Consider the following 17,967-nt stretch of genomic DNA (forward strand, 5'->3'; position numbering starts at 1 on the left):
GGTATGTGACTGAGGCAGTAGGCTTGGTGACCGATTGGATTTGGGGCCCATTAGAGGAAAGAGAGATTTCAGAAACAGGCAGATCCCAGGTTCATCTCACCAGTCTTCTTAGAACTGGGGTGATGTTCTAGATCCATCAATTGACGGCCAGTTGTATTGAATCTGACCAAACGCTTTAAGCAAAGCAGGGGCAGCCCTGCAGCAGGAGCCAGGGTCAGAGTCCTCGTGGTCTGTTGGATCCGGCAGCAGGGAGACGTGGCCCCCTCAGTCTCTTGAGGAGAAGGGCCTGTGTTCCTTCAGTCCTGTAGAATCAAGAGTCTGAACTGCAAGGTTTGCAGATTCCTCCTGGTTCTGTTGAGCAATATCCTCAGTGTGGCCTTGCCCTGGGCTGTGCTGGGCACTGTTCATTAACTTTGTTTGCTGTCTGTCGTCTTAAGTTCTTTCCTGAACACCACATCATTCAGTCATGATAAAAACCTGCAAGTTTTTTTTTTTTTTCTCACCGTAAATCCATCTAGATCTCTGCTTTTTTCCCACCTGGGACACTCCTACAAAAGAGGGATCTAAGCCAAAGGTCACATGGCAAGTTAATAATAAGAACAGTCTCCTTTCATGCAGGGCATTGAGTGCTGGCACTGAGATGAGCATTTTACTTCTGAGTGTTAAATGAGAGACTTCACTGTTCCAGTCAAAGTAGAGAGAGTACAGACAAGGAAGCCGGTTCAGAGAAGCAAAGGGATGTCCTTCGTTGGCCCAAGCATGTGGGCTTTGGAGCTGGCAGACCCGGTTTTGAATCTTGGCCCTATCTGCTACTAGCTGCATATTCTTGGGCAAGTTTCTGAACCTCTCACAGCCTCTAGGTGCTCATCTGCAAAATGGGAAATGCAGAGTTGTCATGAGGATGAAATGAGAAGTGGGGAAAAGTTAGTGTGGCACCTGACTTGAAGAGAGGCTCAGGAAATCCTGGCGGCTGCTGTTGTGAGGGCAGGAGGCCTGTCTCATTCCAAAGTCTGCCCTTGTAACCGTCAGTGGGGTTATCTGGGCCCTGAACAACCCTATTTCCTCATTTGTTTTTTCCAGATCATCAAGTTCTTAAGAACAGTGTATTACGTGCTCGAGCCCTTGTGAGGCAGCTGAATTCCTATTTTCAGAGCTGAGCAACCACATGTGGCTCAGGAAGTGAAACCCTGAGTGTGCTGTTTTAACTGGAGGTTCAGGAAAACAGGAAAAGCCAAGTGTGGGAATTGAGCAAATCCTACGCTCTCCCTTCCAATTTTCAGTCCTCAGATTCCATCACACATTGCCTTGGGGGTTTGGGTGAGGGTGGCTGAGGAGCACTTTCCTCTGAACGTGTTGAACCATCTGACTGAGCAGGACCTGCCCTCACACTTTGTGTCAGAACCTTTGTAGCTTCCACAGCTGCCTCTGTTCAGTCTAGCACGACCTCCAAGCTTCCCTCTTGATGATTCCTCTCCTAAGAGTTGTCCTTCTCTGCTGCCTGTGTCACTGAGACCAAGGACCTAAATAATCTCATTGTTTTGGGATTGGAGGATTGGGAGTGGCCCCCCCGGCAGGGTGGGGTTGGATCACTCATGCGTCCCTCCTTTTTTAGGGGAGATCTTCGAGCTGAAGGCAGAGCTCAACAGTGACAAGAAGGAGAAGAAGAAGGAGGCGGTAAAGAAAGTGATTGCGTCCATGACCGTGGGCAAAGATGTCAGGTGTGCAGGCACAGGCCGGGCGGCAGCCGGAGGGGGGCTTCATAGCTTGGGTCTAATTCAGATCTCTCCTTGAGGGGATCTCTAGGGACCCGTGTCTCCCCATGTTACAGCTCCCTTCCTGAGCCTCCTTTCCAAACAGAAGGGCTTTGTTTACAGAGGGGTCCCGTGCTCAGATGCTGCTGGGGTCAGGCGGTAGTGGGGTAAGTGAAGTAGGCAAGGTCAAAAAGGCAACAGGCAATGAAGTGGCTGTGATGTGAACCCTGTCAGAAACTCCAGAGGATTGCTGCCAGCTGGGGAAAATGAAACCCAGTGTGGGCAGGTCTACTGGCTTTCTAAAAGGACAGGAAATCCGGATTTTTTCTTTTAAATCTCGCTGTTTTCGATCGCTAGATGATGTTAAACAAACACATACACACTGCGGATAAGCTCTGTCCCAGTAACATGCACCTGCAAGTGGGAATTGTTGAATTTGTCGCTGGTTTGCAGCCTCTACTTTGCATGTGGTTGCCAGAGCAGATCATATGTAGTATTGCTGCCTCTTCTTTGCTCCTGCGTTGTCCTTGCATGGAATGTCCCTTTCTTCATTTCCGTTTACCCGCTTGTTTTTCTAACTCTTAAAAACCTGTTCAAGGTCTCCCTGTTGCCTTCCCTCGTCACCGCAGCCCACCGCCCTGAATGTGCAGCTCTTGCTCTGTGTTTTGTCACTAATTCTGTCCTTTTCTTACACGTACTTGTGTTTCCCTGCCCACCACGTCATAAAGGCCCCAAGGACAGGGACTGGATTTTGCAGCAACTTAATGCAGAGCACTTGATAGTACGCAGAACACCTTCAGATGCGTTTACCTAGCTGTTCCTTATAATTCCTGTATTGTAGGTAATGATGTATTCATGGCCAGGGAAACCACATAAAGAAGGGAGTGTGGTGACTTCCTGGCAGTCACGTGGTTAATGACAGAACTAGGACTCATGCCCAGCCCTTCTGAAATCCAAATCCAGGGCGATTCCACCCATACCCTCTCCTCTGTGCCCTCATAGTACCCAGCTCCACGCCTCAGAGGCCTGGAGCAGCACATCTGGGTCCCGTGTCAGGATTGCACCGGTCCAGACTTCTCCACGGATTGCCCTGTCCCGTGGCCTCCTCAGCAAGGGACCTCCTGACAGGGCCGCAGAAGAAACAGTTCTGCAGGGAGACTTGCTGTAGAGAGAGTGGCAAAGGGATCAGGCATCTGCTGGAAAACTGGGCCTCCTTCCAAGTCAGATCCTTTCAGGACAAAGCCACTCTCCTTCAACTAGAACACCACTGTCACCTCCTCACAGAGGAAGCATCTTTGTTCTTCCATCTCAAGTAGACTTGTGCTCATGTGACATGCCTGTCAACTGTCCCTCTCCTCCACCCCCCTCTTGCTTCCTGGTTCTTCGCCTTCCGAGGTGATGCCTCAATTTCAGCACCAACTGGGCTATTTCCTATGGAGGCCCAGGAAGCTCACTTTGACCTCTTAAGTCTCTGTTACCACATTCTCGTGCATTAAGTTAGAAAACTTGAGAGGGGAGGCTATGATTCCAGAGACAGAAAATAGGCTTCTAATTAAGCATATTTCACATCTCTGGGGTGCTGGGTGGCTCAGTCGGTTAAATGTCCAACTCTTGACTTCGGCTCAGGTCATGACCTCACGGTTCTGTTTGTGAGTTGGAGCCCCGCATCTGCTGACAGCACAGAGCCTGGTTGGGATTCTGTCTCCCTCTCTCTCTGCCCCTCCCCTGCTTGCTCTCTCTCTCTCAAAATAAATAAGTTAAAAAAAACCTTTTTTTAGGGATGCCTGGGTGGCTCAGTTGGTTAGCGTCCAACTTCAGGTCATGATCTCATGGTCCATGGGTTCGAGCCCTGCTGACAGCTCAGAGCCTGGAGCCTGCTTCGGATTCTCTCTCTCTCTTTCTCTCTCTCTCTCTCTCTCAAAAATAACTAAACATTAAAAAAAAATTAAACATTTTTAAAAAGCATATTTTACATCTCAAAAGGCCTGTGGCTCTGGGACTGTGGGGTACCATGTTGGGAGGGGCTCCCCTCAGATTAATGGCAGTCACGAGCATGAGCTTTAGATCCAGACCTAGCTCCTCAGGCCAGCTGACATTTGTGAGCCTCAGTATTGTCTTCTGTAAAATGAGGATAAGAGCCTGGCTTCTCGGGGCTGTTAAATGAGACCACGTATATAAAGCCCATTCATGCTGGCTGATTTTTAGTGGGCACCTGAGCTGGCGCTTGTGGTCAAAGCAGCATGGTCCATCCCTGCTTCTAGAACCAACATTCTAATATAAGGGGCCATGTTAAGTATCAGGGAAGGAAAACAGTTGTTTTCAAGTATTCAGTACTCTTGGATGGCAAGGACCAGACACCTAAAGTATATTGTCTTTCATTATCATAAGGGCCCTGTGTAATGGGGTTTTGTTTCACCTTTCCTGCAGGGCAGGTGAGGAAACTCAGACTTGGTGGGAGGCTGAAGGAATTTTCCCAACTTCATACAGCTAGCGTTAGAGCTGGGGTTGAGCCAAGTCTGATGGGCTACAGAGCTTGTATGTGAATGAACCCTGTGAAAAGAACAGAGGACTTTGCTTTTCAAATCAAGTTTTGGGTTCTGTTTCTACCAATACGTGTTCGTGGTAACAGAGCAGAGCTGATGTCCTCCCTTTTACTAGGAAGTCCTGCTATCTTTTTACTTCCCTCCTATCCACTGTCTCTGTGCCCTGTACCTCCCCTTACACACTCCCCATTAGCTGTTTGAAAAATCTTCTTCCTTTCTCCAGCCTTACCCCACACTCACACCATTTTGACTTTCCAGTGCCCTCTTCCCCGATGTGGTGAACTGCATGCAGACAGACAACCTAGAGCTGAAGAAGCTGGTGTACCTGTATTTGATGAACTATGCCAAGAGTCAGCCCGACATGGCCATCATGGCTGTCAACACCTTTGTGAAGGTGAGTGGGAGCTTGGTGGGAGGAAGAGCAGAGGGCCTGGGTGCTCAGTGGTCCATCTCCCTTTTGTCTCTTGGGTTAGGACACTATGGCCCTGAGCAAAAACACTCAGGCTCTTTTCTAGTCCCTCCAACTCCTAGCCTGAGGGCTGCCTAGTCCTCCAGCAGAGGGCTCCCACTCTCTCAGAAAGTCAGTTGCTACAGACCCTGCTAACTCATTCCGTGTGAGGTGACCTAAAGCCTGTTGACTTCTATGTCTCCCTGAGATGCACCGTTGCCCTACATCCTTTGCCAGGGCAGGATTCAGCAAGCATCTGAGAGCTGTGTTCCCCTTCTAGACTTTGCCCTTTTCTGTGTCTTCCATCCTCCAGATTAAGGAGCAAACGAGAACTTGAAGTGTCAGTGCTGTGTACCTTTAGGACCTTCCTAGCTCCCTTCGCCCTGTCAGTGCTCAGATTCAGACACATGAGGGGTTCTGTGGGGTATGGTGCCAGATGGATGTGGGTATGAATCGGCTCGCCCCTGTGACTGGGCGAGCTCCCAGTCTTCCTGGGAGCCTCAGCTGCTCCACCTGTAAAATGGGAACAGTATTGTGTGTCTGCTGTGAGAATCAGAGACAACATTGCACAGAGCCCCAGCACAGTATCTGACAAATGCTGGATGTCCCCACATGGCACTTACTTCTGGTGCTGTTGGCCACAGTTGGTGGGAGATCCCACAGCAGCACCTGATGTTGCTCAGTCTGCCCCTGCTCCCCTGGCCAATGGCTGATTCTCCTCAGGACTGTGAGGATCCCAATCCCTTAATCCGAGCCCTGGCCGTGCGGACCATGGGTTGTATCCGCGTTGACAAGATCACAGAGTACCTGTGTGAGCCACTCCGGAAGTGCCTGAAGGATGAGGACCCATACGTGCGAAAAACGGCGGCTGTGTGTGTAGCCAAGCTCCACGACATCAACGCCCAGCTGGTAGAGGACCAGGGCTTCCTGGACACCCTTAAAGACCTCATCTCTGACTCTAACCCCATGGTAAGCCGTTGCCATCCACCATGCCAGTTCCATTACCTACTGGGTTGCTTGACCCTCTGCCAGGTGCTCCCTGGGTCCTGGAAGTCAGAGCCTTGCTGGGTAGGCTAATTGTTCTCCTCCCTGCAGTGGTTTGGGAACCATCTTTGGAGTGAGCTAGACCTGAGTTGCCTTCTCTGTGGCCTTTCTAACATGAGCTATTGTGACCTTGGGCGGGCCGCCTAACCTTCCAGAGCCCTCTTTTTTTCGCCAGTAAGATGGATCTAATTCTCCGTGGCCGGCAGGAGTGCTGTGAGGCTTAACCTGTGAAGGTAATGTGCCTGGCACGGCCCGACACACAGTGGGCATGCAACCAAGACTAGTGCCCTCCTTCCCCTTCCAGTCACTGTCACTGTCACTGTCACTGTCTTACCGACACCATCGGTGAGCTCTGAATGTGAAGTACTTTTCCTTTTCCCCACATCTTTGCAGGGTTGCAAAGGGTCACTCTTAAAGTAGCATAGCCTGGAGGACAGGGCACCAGGGTATGGCTGGGAAGGAGCTCCTCCTCACACATAGGATGGCAGCAGTTTGGAAGGCAGTTTGGCAGGCACTGTTTAAAGTGAAATGCACAGAGGTGCCTGGCTGGCTCAGTGGGAGGAGCGTATGACTTTTTTTTTTTTTTTTTAATGTTTGTTTATTTTTGAGAGAGAGAGAGAGTGTGAGTGGGTGAGGGGCAGAGAGAGAAGGAGACACAGAATTTGAAGCAGACTCCAGGCTCTGAGCTGTCAGCACAGAGCCTAACACAGGTCTCAAACTCATAGACCACAAGATCATGACCTGAGCTAAAGTTGGATGCTTAACCGACTGAGCCACCCAGGCGCCCCTAATGTTTATTTATTTTTGAAAGAGAGACAGAGACAGAGTGTGAGCAGGGGAGGGGCAGAAAGAGGGAGACACAGAATCTGAAGCAGGCTCCAGGCTCTGAGCTGTCAGCACAGAGCCCAACTCAGGGCTTGATCTCACAGACCACGAGATCATGACCTGAGATGAAGTCAGACGCTTAACCAACTGAGCCACCCAGGTGCCCCAGGGAGCAAGCGACTCTTTTTTTTTTTTTTTTTTTTTTTTTTTAATTTTTTTTTTAACGTTTTATTTTATTTTTGAGACAGAGAGAGACAGAGCATGAACGGGGGAGGAGCAGAGAGAGAGGGAAACACAGAATCTGAAACAGGCTCCAGGCTCTGAGCTGTCAGCACAGAGCCCGATGCGGGGCTCGAACTCACAGACCGTGAGATCATGACCTGAGCTGAAGTCGGACGCTTAACCGACCAAGCCACCCAGGCGCCCCAAGCGACTCTTGATCTCAGGGTTGTGAGTTTGAGCTCCATGTTGGGTGTAGAGATTACTTAAATAAACAAAACTTTAAAAAAAAGTGAAATGCATAAACCCCTCAGCTCAGCCATCCCGCTCTGTCCTACAAAAACACTGATCACACGTGGGTGCTGAGTGGCCAGTACAGGATTGGCCAGTAGAGCACCATTTGTACAGGGAAGAGTTCAAAACCCTGCAGAACACACATAAAAACAGCTACTCTGGTGGAAATGGGTTGAGAGCCCAGTGCTTCACCTGGCAGCCTCCCTGGACTCCAGCCCCCCCATCTGTTACCAGCAGACCTAAGGGGCTCTGTGGAATCTTCTAGCTCCGAGAAGCACCCTCAACAGCCCCTGAATTGATTTGCTATAGGTGGTGGACAGGGGCCGTGTGTTAGGTGGCTAGGAATGTTTTCTGTTGCCGGGCATTTGGAGCCGGATCTTTCCTTTGTTTCTTTTGTTTTGCCTCTTTTTTTTTTTTCACTGGTTGGGAGCACTTATGTTTGTTCTGGTTTACAGGGGAGTCAGTAGGGTGAGTGCTTGGAGGGGGTCTCAGTGCTGCAGACCCTGCCCATCGGGTCCTGTTCCTTTCAGGATATTCAACCTCTGACCGGCCAGCATGATTAGCCCCAATGCCCTGTGGCCCGAGCAGCGCCCCCAGCCTCTGCCCCTTCCACCCTCTCAACCAGGTGGTGGCAAACGCAGTGGCTGCCCTGTCAGAGATTGCCGAGTCTCACCCCAGCAGCAACCTGCTTGACCTGAACCCGCAGTCCATTAATAAGCTACTGACAGCCCTGAATGAGTGCACCGAGTGGGGCCAGATCTTCATCCTGGACTGCCTGGCCAACTATACGCCCAAAGATGACCGAGAGGCCCAGAGGTGAGCAGGCTGCCCCTTGCTTGCCAGCCCAGCGGGACCTGGTCCTTGCAGGGCTCCAACCATGAGCTGGACCTCAGATCTCTACTGGGCCCTTTGCCAGGGCTTTGCCCCACAGACCATCCTCAGACACATCTCAAGGGAGGCCAGAGCCAGGCAGTCAGCTCCCTGCTCAGCATGGTACAGACAGAACAGAAGCCAGTGCCTGATCTGGTTGCTGACAGAGACCCCGGTCACCTTGGGCTGAGTAAAGGAGGTGGATAGTACTAGAGTCTTCATTCACTGGATTCTTTCTGGGTGGTTGGGGCTCTGCTGAGCGCTTCCTATGCATTAGATGATCCTTAACGCACCTCTGTGGAAGCTGCCCCATCATTGTCCACATTTTACAGGTAAGGAAACACCGGCTTAGAAGGTGGAAGAAGTCATGCAGGTCACTCGCCTGGGTCACCCCTCACTTTTGGTCCTACCCGACATGATACCTTGCCCCTTTTGAATGCCCTTGTCGCGAGGGAAGGGAGGGACTTGACAGTTACCCAGTATTTATTAACTACCATGCACCGTGCTTGGTGCTTTATGTGGTTTATCTCAAGTAAGCCCTCAGCAACCCTGTGAAGTTGGCATCCTCACCTCCGTTTTCTAGATGAGGGAACTGAGACTCTGAGTGGTTTTAACCTGTTGGGGTCAGTTAGCAAGCACCAGAAGCAGGATCTCGATCTTCCTACAGAAAACATACTCCCTCAATAACTAAAAACAGGGTGTCTCCCTTGTCTGTCTCTCCTGTTTGTCCCTCTCCTTGGAATGGACCCCAGCATCTGTGAGCGGGTCACCCCCAGGCTCTCCCACGCCAACTCTGCTGTGGTGCTGTCTGCTGTGAAGGTGCTGATGAAGTTCATGGAGATGTTGTCCAAGGACCTGGACTACTATGGCACACTGCTCAAGAAGCTGGCCCCACCCCTGGTCACGCTGCTGTCGGCCGAGCCTGAGCTGCAGTACGTGGCCTTGCGCAACATCAACCTCATCGTACAGAAAAGGTACCTGGGCTGCCGCAAACGTGCAGCGTGTACTCAGGGTCGGGGGGCATCTCCTGACGGGATCAGGACCAAAGGGAAGCTGACCTGTCACCGTGCAGGAAGCCTTAATAGCTTAACCCAGAGTCTTAGCCACAGGCAGCTTTGTTCCCCAAGGGATATTTAGAAATGTCTGGAGACATTTTTGGTTGTCACACTTTGGGAGGTACTACTGACACCTGGAGGCCCCAGGTGGATGGAGGCCAAGGATGCTGCTCAGTGTCGTAGAGTGCACAGGACAGCCTCCACCCCCAGAGAACTCTCCATCCCAAAATGTCAGTAGTGCTGAGGGTGAGAAACCCTGGCTTCACCTAATCAGGTAGCAGGTGAGGTAAAGAGCAGCACGGAGCTTCTTAACCATACACAAGGGATAGCTCCATAGTCCACAGGACTGAAACAGGGTGTAAGATTCTGTGTGGGGGGGGTGTGTGTGTGTGTGTGTGTGTGTGTGTGTGTGTGTGTGTGTGTGTTTTCCCTGGGGACAGAGTCTATAGTTTTAGTCAAATTCTCTGAGGTTGGAGGGCTCCAAAGTGGTGAAGTGCTATGGACTTTGCATCAGACTGGGGGCTGAGCAGGAGGGTGCGAAAGTCACTCAGAAGACCATTTCTGTTCACCCCATAGGAACGATCACAGCTGTAAGCCACTGCTTCTAAAGGAAAGTGCCTGATACCCAGGGTGGGTGGAGCTGAAAAACAACTAGTGCGGTCTGAGGGGCTCAGAACAGGAGGGGTTCTCTGGAACAATCCAGAGAACAGAGTGAGGCTGGTCTCTGGTTAGTCAAATGGCTCTCTCAGCAACTAATTCATGAGCGTCCGTGCGTTCCAGCGGCCCCCTTGCTGGAAGCAGAGCTATGTGGAGAACAAGGGCCTCTTGTAGACATTTTTTCTTGGAAGATAGCACATCTCCCTGTCCTTGAAGCAACATTCTGGTTCTTAGGACACTCTTGGGGGCCTAGAGATAGCAGTGGAATCGTGACAGTTGTGAAGGTTTGGGAGGTAAATTTGGGAACACTTTAAGAGTGCCTACACAGAGCCCTAAGACTGGGGATTCATTTGTAGTTGTGGTGTGGGATTTAGTGAGGTGTAGCGACCTGTACACCCCGATCAGCATGAAGGGCTCCCTGTGCTATATTTAACGTGGCAAATCTCTTAAGAAGTTGACTGTGTTGCCCAGGCACCGCCTGGCCCAGTCCCAACATGGTTGGGCGGCTTTCGCCAAGTCCTGATTGCAGAAATCATGTCTTCCCGTCCCCCAGCTTAGGATCCTGTCTCCCCCGCTAGGCATGACAAAGCCTCCTTACTTTGCCAGCACCTCCCTGCAGTTGTACAGCAGCACTGAGTACTACCTGGGTAGGGTCCCTCCTTCCTGTCTGCTGTGTCTTCTCTCCTGCTTTTTTCTTCCTTCCTTCTGTTCTGGAAAGGGCATAAGAGTGGGGGGTAGTGACTCTCGCTTCTGCCCTTACTAGCACTAGGTGTGTGACCTGGTGCAAGCCCCTCCACCTTTCAGGTTTCCTCATCTAAGAAAAACGAGGTGTGTGGTACCAGTTGAGGGAGGGGCAGTGACACTGGTGACAGCTCCTGCATAGCAAGTGCCTTCTTGGAGGCAGGTGTCGATCATGCTGGATGCTTCCCATCTACCTCTCACCCTGTAGGTGTCTTTCGGGGCCCCCAGGACCGACCTCATGTTCAGAGATTCACTAGAAGGACTCAACGGGAGTCAACATATAGTTGTTTCCATGGCTCAGATTTAGTGTGGACATAGGAAGGATACACAGGTGGAGTCTGGAGGAATCCATGTACAGGGAGGGCATCACACACAGCACACTCTTCCCCCAGCAACAAAAAATGCAGCAACATGTGTGTAATTTTTTCTGCCCAGGGATGCCTATTGGAGACTCAGCGCCCTAGGTTTTTACTGGGGCTGTTCACATACGCACCTAGCAAAATTTCAGACTCCCAGAGGGAAGGCAGATATTCAGCATAAATCGTATTATTTATACAAACAGTCTAGGCACAATTAGCCACCTTTATCATTTAAGGAACAGTGAGAACACTCCCGAAAAATGAGCTCCCAGATGCCAGGCCTTTCTAGGACTAGAGACTGAGGCCTGCAATGGTAACGCTTCCTGTATGGTGTCATTTTGATTTCATGAGTGAGAAAACAGAGGCCTGAGGTCACAAGCTGGGATTGGCACAAGGTCTGATTGCCACGCCCGTCTCCTGGTGCCTGCTACCTCTCAAATATGAACTGTCTCTTGCTCATATTCCCTCTTCCCTTCCTGGGATATGGTTGGTCATACAATGGCCAGTCAGAACCTTGCTCAGGATCAGTCAATGGATCCTTGCCCAGGAACCTGCAGCCACAACAGTTCAGATGTCAGGGTCTGCCTCACACCCCAGAAATGCCCCAGTAAACATGGAAGGGGTTTTCTCATAGGGCTTATGCCCTGCTTTCTGCTCTTCGGGCAATCCTGTCTTGCCACCAGGCCTGAGATCCTGAAGCACGAAATGAAGGTCTTCTTTGTGAAGTACAATGACCCCATCTACGTGAAGCTGGAGAAGCTGGACATCATGATCCGTCTGGCCTCCCAGGCCAACATCGCCCAGGTCAGCAGAGGGCTGCAGCCAGGGACGTGAGCTTTGGTATTGGACAGCAGCCCCACCACCAAGCTGTGGTCTCGAGGCAGGCTGCCTTGTCTCGCCATTAACAGTTCATCTCATGAAGAGTGCTTAGCGCAGGGCTCCAGAGGCAAGCACTCAGCAACTCTTAACTGACATTTTTATGATTAAGGCATTTGTTCTCCCTATTACTTATCTATCCATAGAAAAGTGGTAGTTAGGTGGCCATGTTAGCTAGATCAGCCTAAACAAGGGTTGTCCAGTCCTGCCAATTAGTTCTTCCCTGCTTTCCTCTTGGGCCACCTGACAGCTCTCTCCTTCCCTTGACCCTTCCACCTCAAGCAGGACGCAGAATCTCATCCTTCTGGGGGTCTGCATACACTTTGTCCAGGGGTGTTGGTTGCCCTGCCAGATCCCCCCTCCCAACCCCACCTTCTCTGTTTCGGCCACAGGTTCTGGCAGAGCTGAAAGAATATGCAACAGAGGTGGATGTGGACTTTGTACGGAAGGCTGTGCGAGCCATCGGCCGCTGTGCGATCAAGGTGGAGGTGAGGCTCTGGGACTCTGTCCTCTGGTCGGGGAGAGGGAAGAGAAGGAAGCTGAAACCAGGAAACCTGTCTGATTGTAGCAGAATCTGTCAGCTGCTCATGGTCCAGGAAGGCCTGAGGGTCAACTGGAGGCCCCAAGGCACACATTGTGCAGATCTGATTAGGCTCCTCTCTCTGTAATCGCCGTTAAGTCTTCAGGTTGTTGCAGATGAAACAAACCCATCTGTAACCATGGGTTCTGCAGCATTAGCTAAGGTGGTGGGACAGCCCCAGCCAGTGGTGGCCCCGGTAGACTTAGCTTTCACTCCATGGAGTTTTGGGGCAGGGGCTCTGCCTGCTGTACGTTTTAGCAATAATCATGATTTGACTGTGCAGACGTCCTTTTCTCCAAGCTCCCAAGGGCTGTCCAGACCCCTGTGTCCTGGTGTTTCATCCCTCCCATTCTCTGCCTATGGCATTGTTCCTTGACCAATGAGGTGACTCTCCTTAAATTAGTTCACCGGGAACTGGGAGATCCTGGGACAGCTGGTCACCTCAGCCCAGCCCCTTGAGGCATTTTCTGTTGGTGCTTATGGGGAGAATCTGAGAGTCTCTCCCACAAGGGCACTAGTGCAGTATGTTGACATAAGGGGTGGGGGTAGGGTTCAAGTAGAGACTTTCTGGTTTTGATCATAGGAACCCATTTTGGGAAACAAGTAGAAGAGAGGTGGTATCAGGCTAGAGCATAGTCACTCTGCCCTCAAGGCTTCGCCTGAAGGCACTGCAAATATCCTCCCCACTCAGGAGCTCACTGACCTTCTCAGTCTAATTGTATCTCTCTGTGTCCCTGCCATCCTCGGGCTGTCATTTTGTACTCATTCTCCCACTTGTTATCTGGGGAGCGTGTTCTCCTGTTTTCCCACTGTGGCAAGGAAGGGGGCAAGGCATGACTGAGCCCTTGGCCAAGGCATGGTCATCAGAGGTTCTGTTGGAAGTGGGTGCAAGGGACTTGCCCACATTCCTCTTCCCGCAGCAATCTGCAGAGCGCTGTGTAAGCACGCTGCTGGATCTCATCCAGACCAAGGTCAACTACGTTGTCCAGGAAGCCATCGTGGTCATCAAGGACATCTTCCGCAAATACCCCAACAAGTATGTGCCCACCCCTCCCAGTGTGAGAGTGATGTGGCTTCTGGTGGGGACAGGAGTGGTGGGGAGGAAAAGCAAGAAGGAGCCTCTCCCCTCTTCCTTATTGCTGTGCCATAAATGGCATTCTCGAAAGAAACCCATTGTTTTTTTCTTACTTCTGAGCTGCTTCTCCTCTGCTCCCCACACCAAAATAAGCACTAGAATGTAACAGATAAACTCAAATCCCATTACTCACCACTCTCTCAGAGTCTTGCGGCGTAGCTTCCTGTCTCTCTTGGCCCCTGCTGGGCCTCCCCTGGGTTGCCCGGGCTCCTTCATTGCTCATATGCCGGCTGTGTGCCCATCTTTTAGGTACGAGAGTGTGATCGCCACGCTATGTGAGAACCTGGACTCTCTGGATGAGCCTGAGGCCCGGGCTGCCATGATTTGGATTGTAGGCGAGTACGCTGAGCGAATTGACAATGCCGATGAACTGCTAGAGAGCTTCCTTGAGGGCTTCCATGATGAGAGCACCCAGGTGAGCTGTCCAGTGGGGTGACTTGGGGCAGGATGTGGGTCATGACTGGTGGCTTGGCACCACTACAGTCTATCCTGCCCCGAAACCGTCCCCTCAGCCAGGAGGCCTCAGGGCCCTGCCCTTCGTAATACAGCATTGACAGGGTGGACAGGTAAGTGATGTAGCGCTGACAGGTGTGGCCCCTTTTCCTCTCACACTGCACTACCTAAGGGGATATTGTGAGGACGGTGTGTGATGGTGTGCGCTGAAGGCAGGCAGAAGTTTCTGGGTTTAATTTCATATTTATCTTTGGATAGGTAATACTTTGACTTGATTCAAAATTGAGAAAATAAGAACAGATATATAGTGATTAAGTCTTCCTACCACTTTCCTGACAACCCAGTTCTTTTTTTTAATCATTTTTTTTTAAGTTTATTTATTTATTATGGAAAGAGTGAGAGAGCACAAGCTGGGGAGAGGCAGAGAGAGACAGAGACACAGAATCCAAAGCAGGCTCCAGGCTCTGAGCTGTTGGCACACAGCCTGACGTGGGGCTGGAACCCACAGACCGAGATCATGACCTGAGCCAAAGTCAGACACTTAACTGAGCCACCCAGGCACCCCAACGACCCAGTTCTCCTCACAGAAGTCATTGGTGTCATTTATTGGTTTCTTGAGGATACTTCCAGAGATAGTATAGGAATACACACCTCTACATACAAGTAAACATATACAGACGTAGTTGGTTCTTACTGTTCATGGTACTTACATTCTATAAAGTCACTGCAAACACTGAATTAACGAGTGCTGAACCCACTGTTTCTAAGAGAAGTATAGAGCTGAGTTCCTACAAGCCTCTGATTACAACAGTTTCGTCAGTCAATAAAGTAATCTTGTTTTTTGTGTTTCTGTTTAGGGACATTTTAATATGTATTATTGATTCATTCACATTGAACTTATGACCACCATTACTATAACTCACACCTGCATGAAGCTTAAGTAACATATATATTTTCTCCATAAGGCACATCACAGCCTCCTTGCGCTTGGGAACACTAGACAGCAGCATTCAGCATTACACTTGGGGACCATTTTGGGGTTTTTTTGTTTTTTTTTTTTTTTAATTTTTTTTTTTTTAACATTTATTTATTTTTGAGACAAAGAGAGACAGAGCATGAACGGGGAAGGGGCAGAGAGAGAGGGAGACACAGAATCGGAAGCAGGCTCCAGGCTCTGAGCCATCAGCCCAGAGCCCAATGCAGGGCTCGAACTCACGGACCGTGAGATTGTGACCTGAGCCAAAGTCGGATGCTCAACCGACTGAGCCACCCAGGCGCCCCTTGGAGAGCATTTTGAAACAGTGAAAGCACCAACAAAAAAACAAAATGTGAAAGATATGGTACTAAATAGATTGTGAAAAGGCCACTTATTTATGGTAGGAGAGCTGAAACAACAAGGCAGAGCATCACCTTCTTGGACCTCAGCTGCGAGTGTGTAACACCTCAGGCAACTTGAACTTTTCACTGCCCTGCACTTTGCTGTGCAAGATCGCGAAAGCCCCCAGACATTGATTTTGCGGTTACAAGTACATTTTAGAAAATAGGCAAATTCGAAATATGGATTCTGTGTATAAATACTAAGGCTCAACCATGTATATGTTGCCTCTCATTTATTTTTAGACACTATCATGGGGTGCCTGACCAGCTCTATTGGTAGAACATGCGACTCTTGATCTTGGAGTTGTGAGTTCGAGCCCAATGTTGGGTGTAGAAATTACTTAAAAATAAACACTACTGGGGACACCTGGGTGGCTCAGTCAGCTAAGTATCTGACTTGGTTTTGGCTCAGGTCATGATCTCACAGTTTGTGGGTTCGAGCCCCACATCGGGCCCTGCTTGGGATTCTCTCTCTTTCTTTCTCTGCTCTTCCCACATGCTCTTTCCCTCTCTCTCTCTTTCTCAAAATACATATATAATCTTTCAAAATAAATAAATAAGGGACACCTATGTGGCTCAGTTGGTTAAGCATCCGACTTCAGCTCAGGTCATGATCTCACTGTTTATGAGTTTGAGCCCTGGGTCAGGCTCTATGCTGACAGCTCAGGGCCTGGAGCCTGCTTTGGATTCTGTGTCTCCCTCTCTCTCTGCCCCTCCCCCACTCGTGCTCTGTCTCTCTCTCTCTCTCTGTCTCTCAAAAAAATAAAATAAAACATTAAAAATAATCAAAGTAAATAAATAAATGCTACTGATAGCACACTATACCCTGTCAAATTGTATAACACCTTGACTTTTTCCCTTAAAAATACATCTGAAGGCCCTGCTGTTACTAATGTATGGGACTCTGCAGCTGCATAGTGCCATGTTTATTTAACCAGCCTCCCCTGATAGATACGAAGGTGTCAGTCTTCTACTCTTGTAACCAATACTGCTGTGAATAACCTGGGTGGGGCACATATGCAAGTCTAGCTGGGGGATAATCCTTAGATAATTTCTTTTTTTTTTTCTTTTTTTTAATGTTTGCTTATTTTTGAGAGAGAGAGTGTGTGTGAGCAGCAGAGGGGCAGAGAGAGAGGGAGACATAGAATCCGAAGCGGGATCCAGGCTCTGAGCTGTCAGCACAGGGTCCAACGCGGGGCTCGAACCCACAAGCTGTGAGATTGGACGCTTAACTGACTGAGCCACCCAGGCACCCCCTTAGATAAATTCTTTCTAGTAAATGGGCCCGTGCGTTGATGATGGGAGTAGTTGTTCCACATTTCCCTCAGTGTAGAGGGTTTACCTTCCGATCTCAGAGGTGGCATTCACCTTACCTCCTTGCCAACCTAGTACATCCTCAAACAATTTTTGCCAATCTGATAAACAACAAAGTGTACCTTGGTTGGTTTTGTTTGCATTTCTGTTCTGAGTGAGGTTGAGCATCTTTTCATATTGTATTCCATTTTCTGTGAACCAGGCACTGTCTGCTCACGCAAGGGGGCTTCTAAAACGTGTTTGGAAGCACAGAAATCTTTGCTCTCCAGCTAGGGAGTGTAACCTGTTGGGTCAGAGCATGAGCCTTGGGATAGGAGACCCCAGAGTCCAAACCCCTCTTCTGCCCTTTCCTGGCTTGGTGGCTTTCCACTAATTTTCTGCTTCTCTGAGCCTCAGTTTCCTCATTTGTAAGATGAGGGGTGTAAGACTTTTCCTCATCCTGTTGCTCTGAAAGTTAAATGGGATGCTTTGTGTAATGTCCCTAACATGTGCCCAGCCCATGATAAGCACTCACGAATGGTAGTATTGGTGTTGGTCAGAATTGGTTGAAAATTGGTCCAGGCAACAAAGAGGGCACCTACTGGTTCTTGTAGCTGATAAGTTCTGGGAGTGTGCTCTCTTCCAGCATGCTTGGGTGAGGGTGCCCAGATGGTGGCATCAGGACTGTCTCTATCTCCTTGGGGTGGCTTCTCCCTTAGGAAGGCTCCCACGGGTGGAGCCTGCGTGAGGTCAGTTGTTCCAGGCTGTGTCCTTACAGCTTAGCAACTCCCCTAACTCCCTTCCCCTTGGTAGTTCCAGCAACAGTCCAGGCCCGTTTGCATTCTCCTAAGCCAGTCGCCATGAATCCAAGTGACTATGTCTGTCGGACGTTTGTCCCAGTCTCTGTGGATCGGACAGGGCAAGAGAAGAGAGTGATTTTCTGAAGGAAAGCCAGCATTTTTGGTGCCAGAAGACAGACTAGATGCTGGGTGGGCAAAAACAACAGATGTCCATCATGAAATAATAGTACTAACTCCTACCATCACCCACTCCCACTGCCACCTGCCAAGTCGGCTGCCAGCCTGCCCCGGGCTTGCTTTCACTTTCACACCCACCTCCTCATTCGCTTGTCTCTAAGAGAAGCAGAGCGTCGTTTGGGATTGCTTGTGCCCCTGAGTCCTGCCTGGGATTACTGCAGAGAATGCCCTCTGGGGGGTGTTTCTGCCCATATAGTAGAGTAAATCTTTTGTAGCCGCTTCCCCCTTGGCAAAGCCTGCTGAAGAGCCCAGGATGAGAGAAGTCGACAAGGGAAAGCTGAGCAGGAGCCTGCCTTGAGGAAATCCAGGCTCCTCCCCCATTGGGTGACCTGGAGCAAGTTAAACTTGCCAAGCCTGTTTCTTTGTCTCCAGCATGAGGTTGCTGCAAAGCTTATTGGATGACGTGTGTA

The 17,967-nt window shown here is 50.0% G+C and overlaps 1 protein-coding gene across 10 annotated transcripts in view; it reads left to right on the forward strand.

The window, feature by feature from the left end:
* Nucleotides 1-17,967, forward strand: part of AP1B1 (adaptor related protein complex 1 subunit beta 1) — an 85,745-nt gene that overhangs the window by 51,108 nt on the left and 16,670 nt on the right. For 6 of the 10 annotated variants that reach the window (XM_042911555.1, XM_042911554.1, XM_042911553.1 and 3 more), the window contains 9 exons: nucleotides 1,613-1,718; nucleotides 4,553-4,688; nucleotides 5,466-5,711; nucleotides 7,750-7,940; nucleotides 8,747-8,968; nucleotides 11,490-11,610; nucleotides 12,075-12,170; nucleotides 13,183-13,298; nucleotides 13,647-13,812. In XM_042911555.1, the coding sequence (XP_042767489.1) occupies nucleotides 1,613-1,718; nucleotides 4,553-4,688; nucleotides 5,466-5,711; nucleotides 7,750-7,940; nucleotides 8,747-8,968; nucleotides 11,490-11,610; nucleotides 12,075-12,170; nucleotides 13,183-13,298; nucleotides 13,647-13,812 (1,400 nt within the window). The remainder of the gene's footprint in view (nucleotides 1-1,612; nucleotides 1,719-4,552; nucleotides 4,689-5,465; nucleotides 5,712-7,749; nucleotides 7,941-8,746; nucleotides 8,969-11,489; nucleotides 11,611-12,074; nucleotides 12,171-13,182; nucleotides 13,299-13,646; nucleotides 13,813-17,967) is intronic. The other 4 variants (XM_042911548.1, XM_042911550.1, XM_042911551.1 and 1 more) reach the window with 1 other exon arrangement.

The sequence above is a fragment of the Panthera leo genome, chromosome D3 (genome assembly GCF_018350215.1).
Source record: "Panthera leo isolate Ple1 chromosome D3, P.leo_Ple1_pat1.1, whole genome shotgun sequence".
Lineage (NCBI taxonomy): Eukaryota > Metazoa > Chordata > Mammalia > Carnivora > Felidae > Panthera > Panthera leo.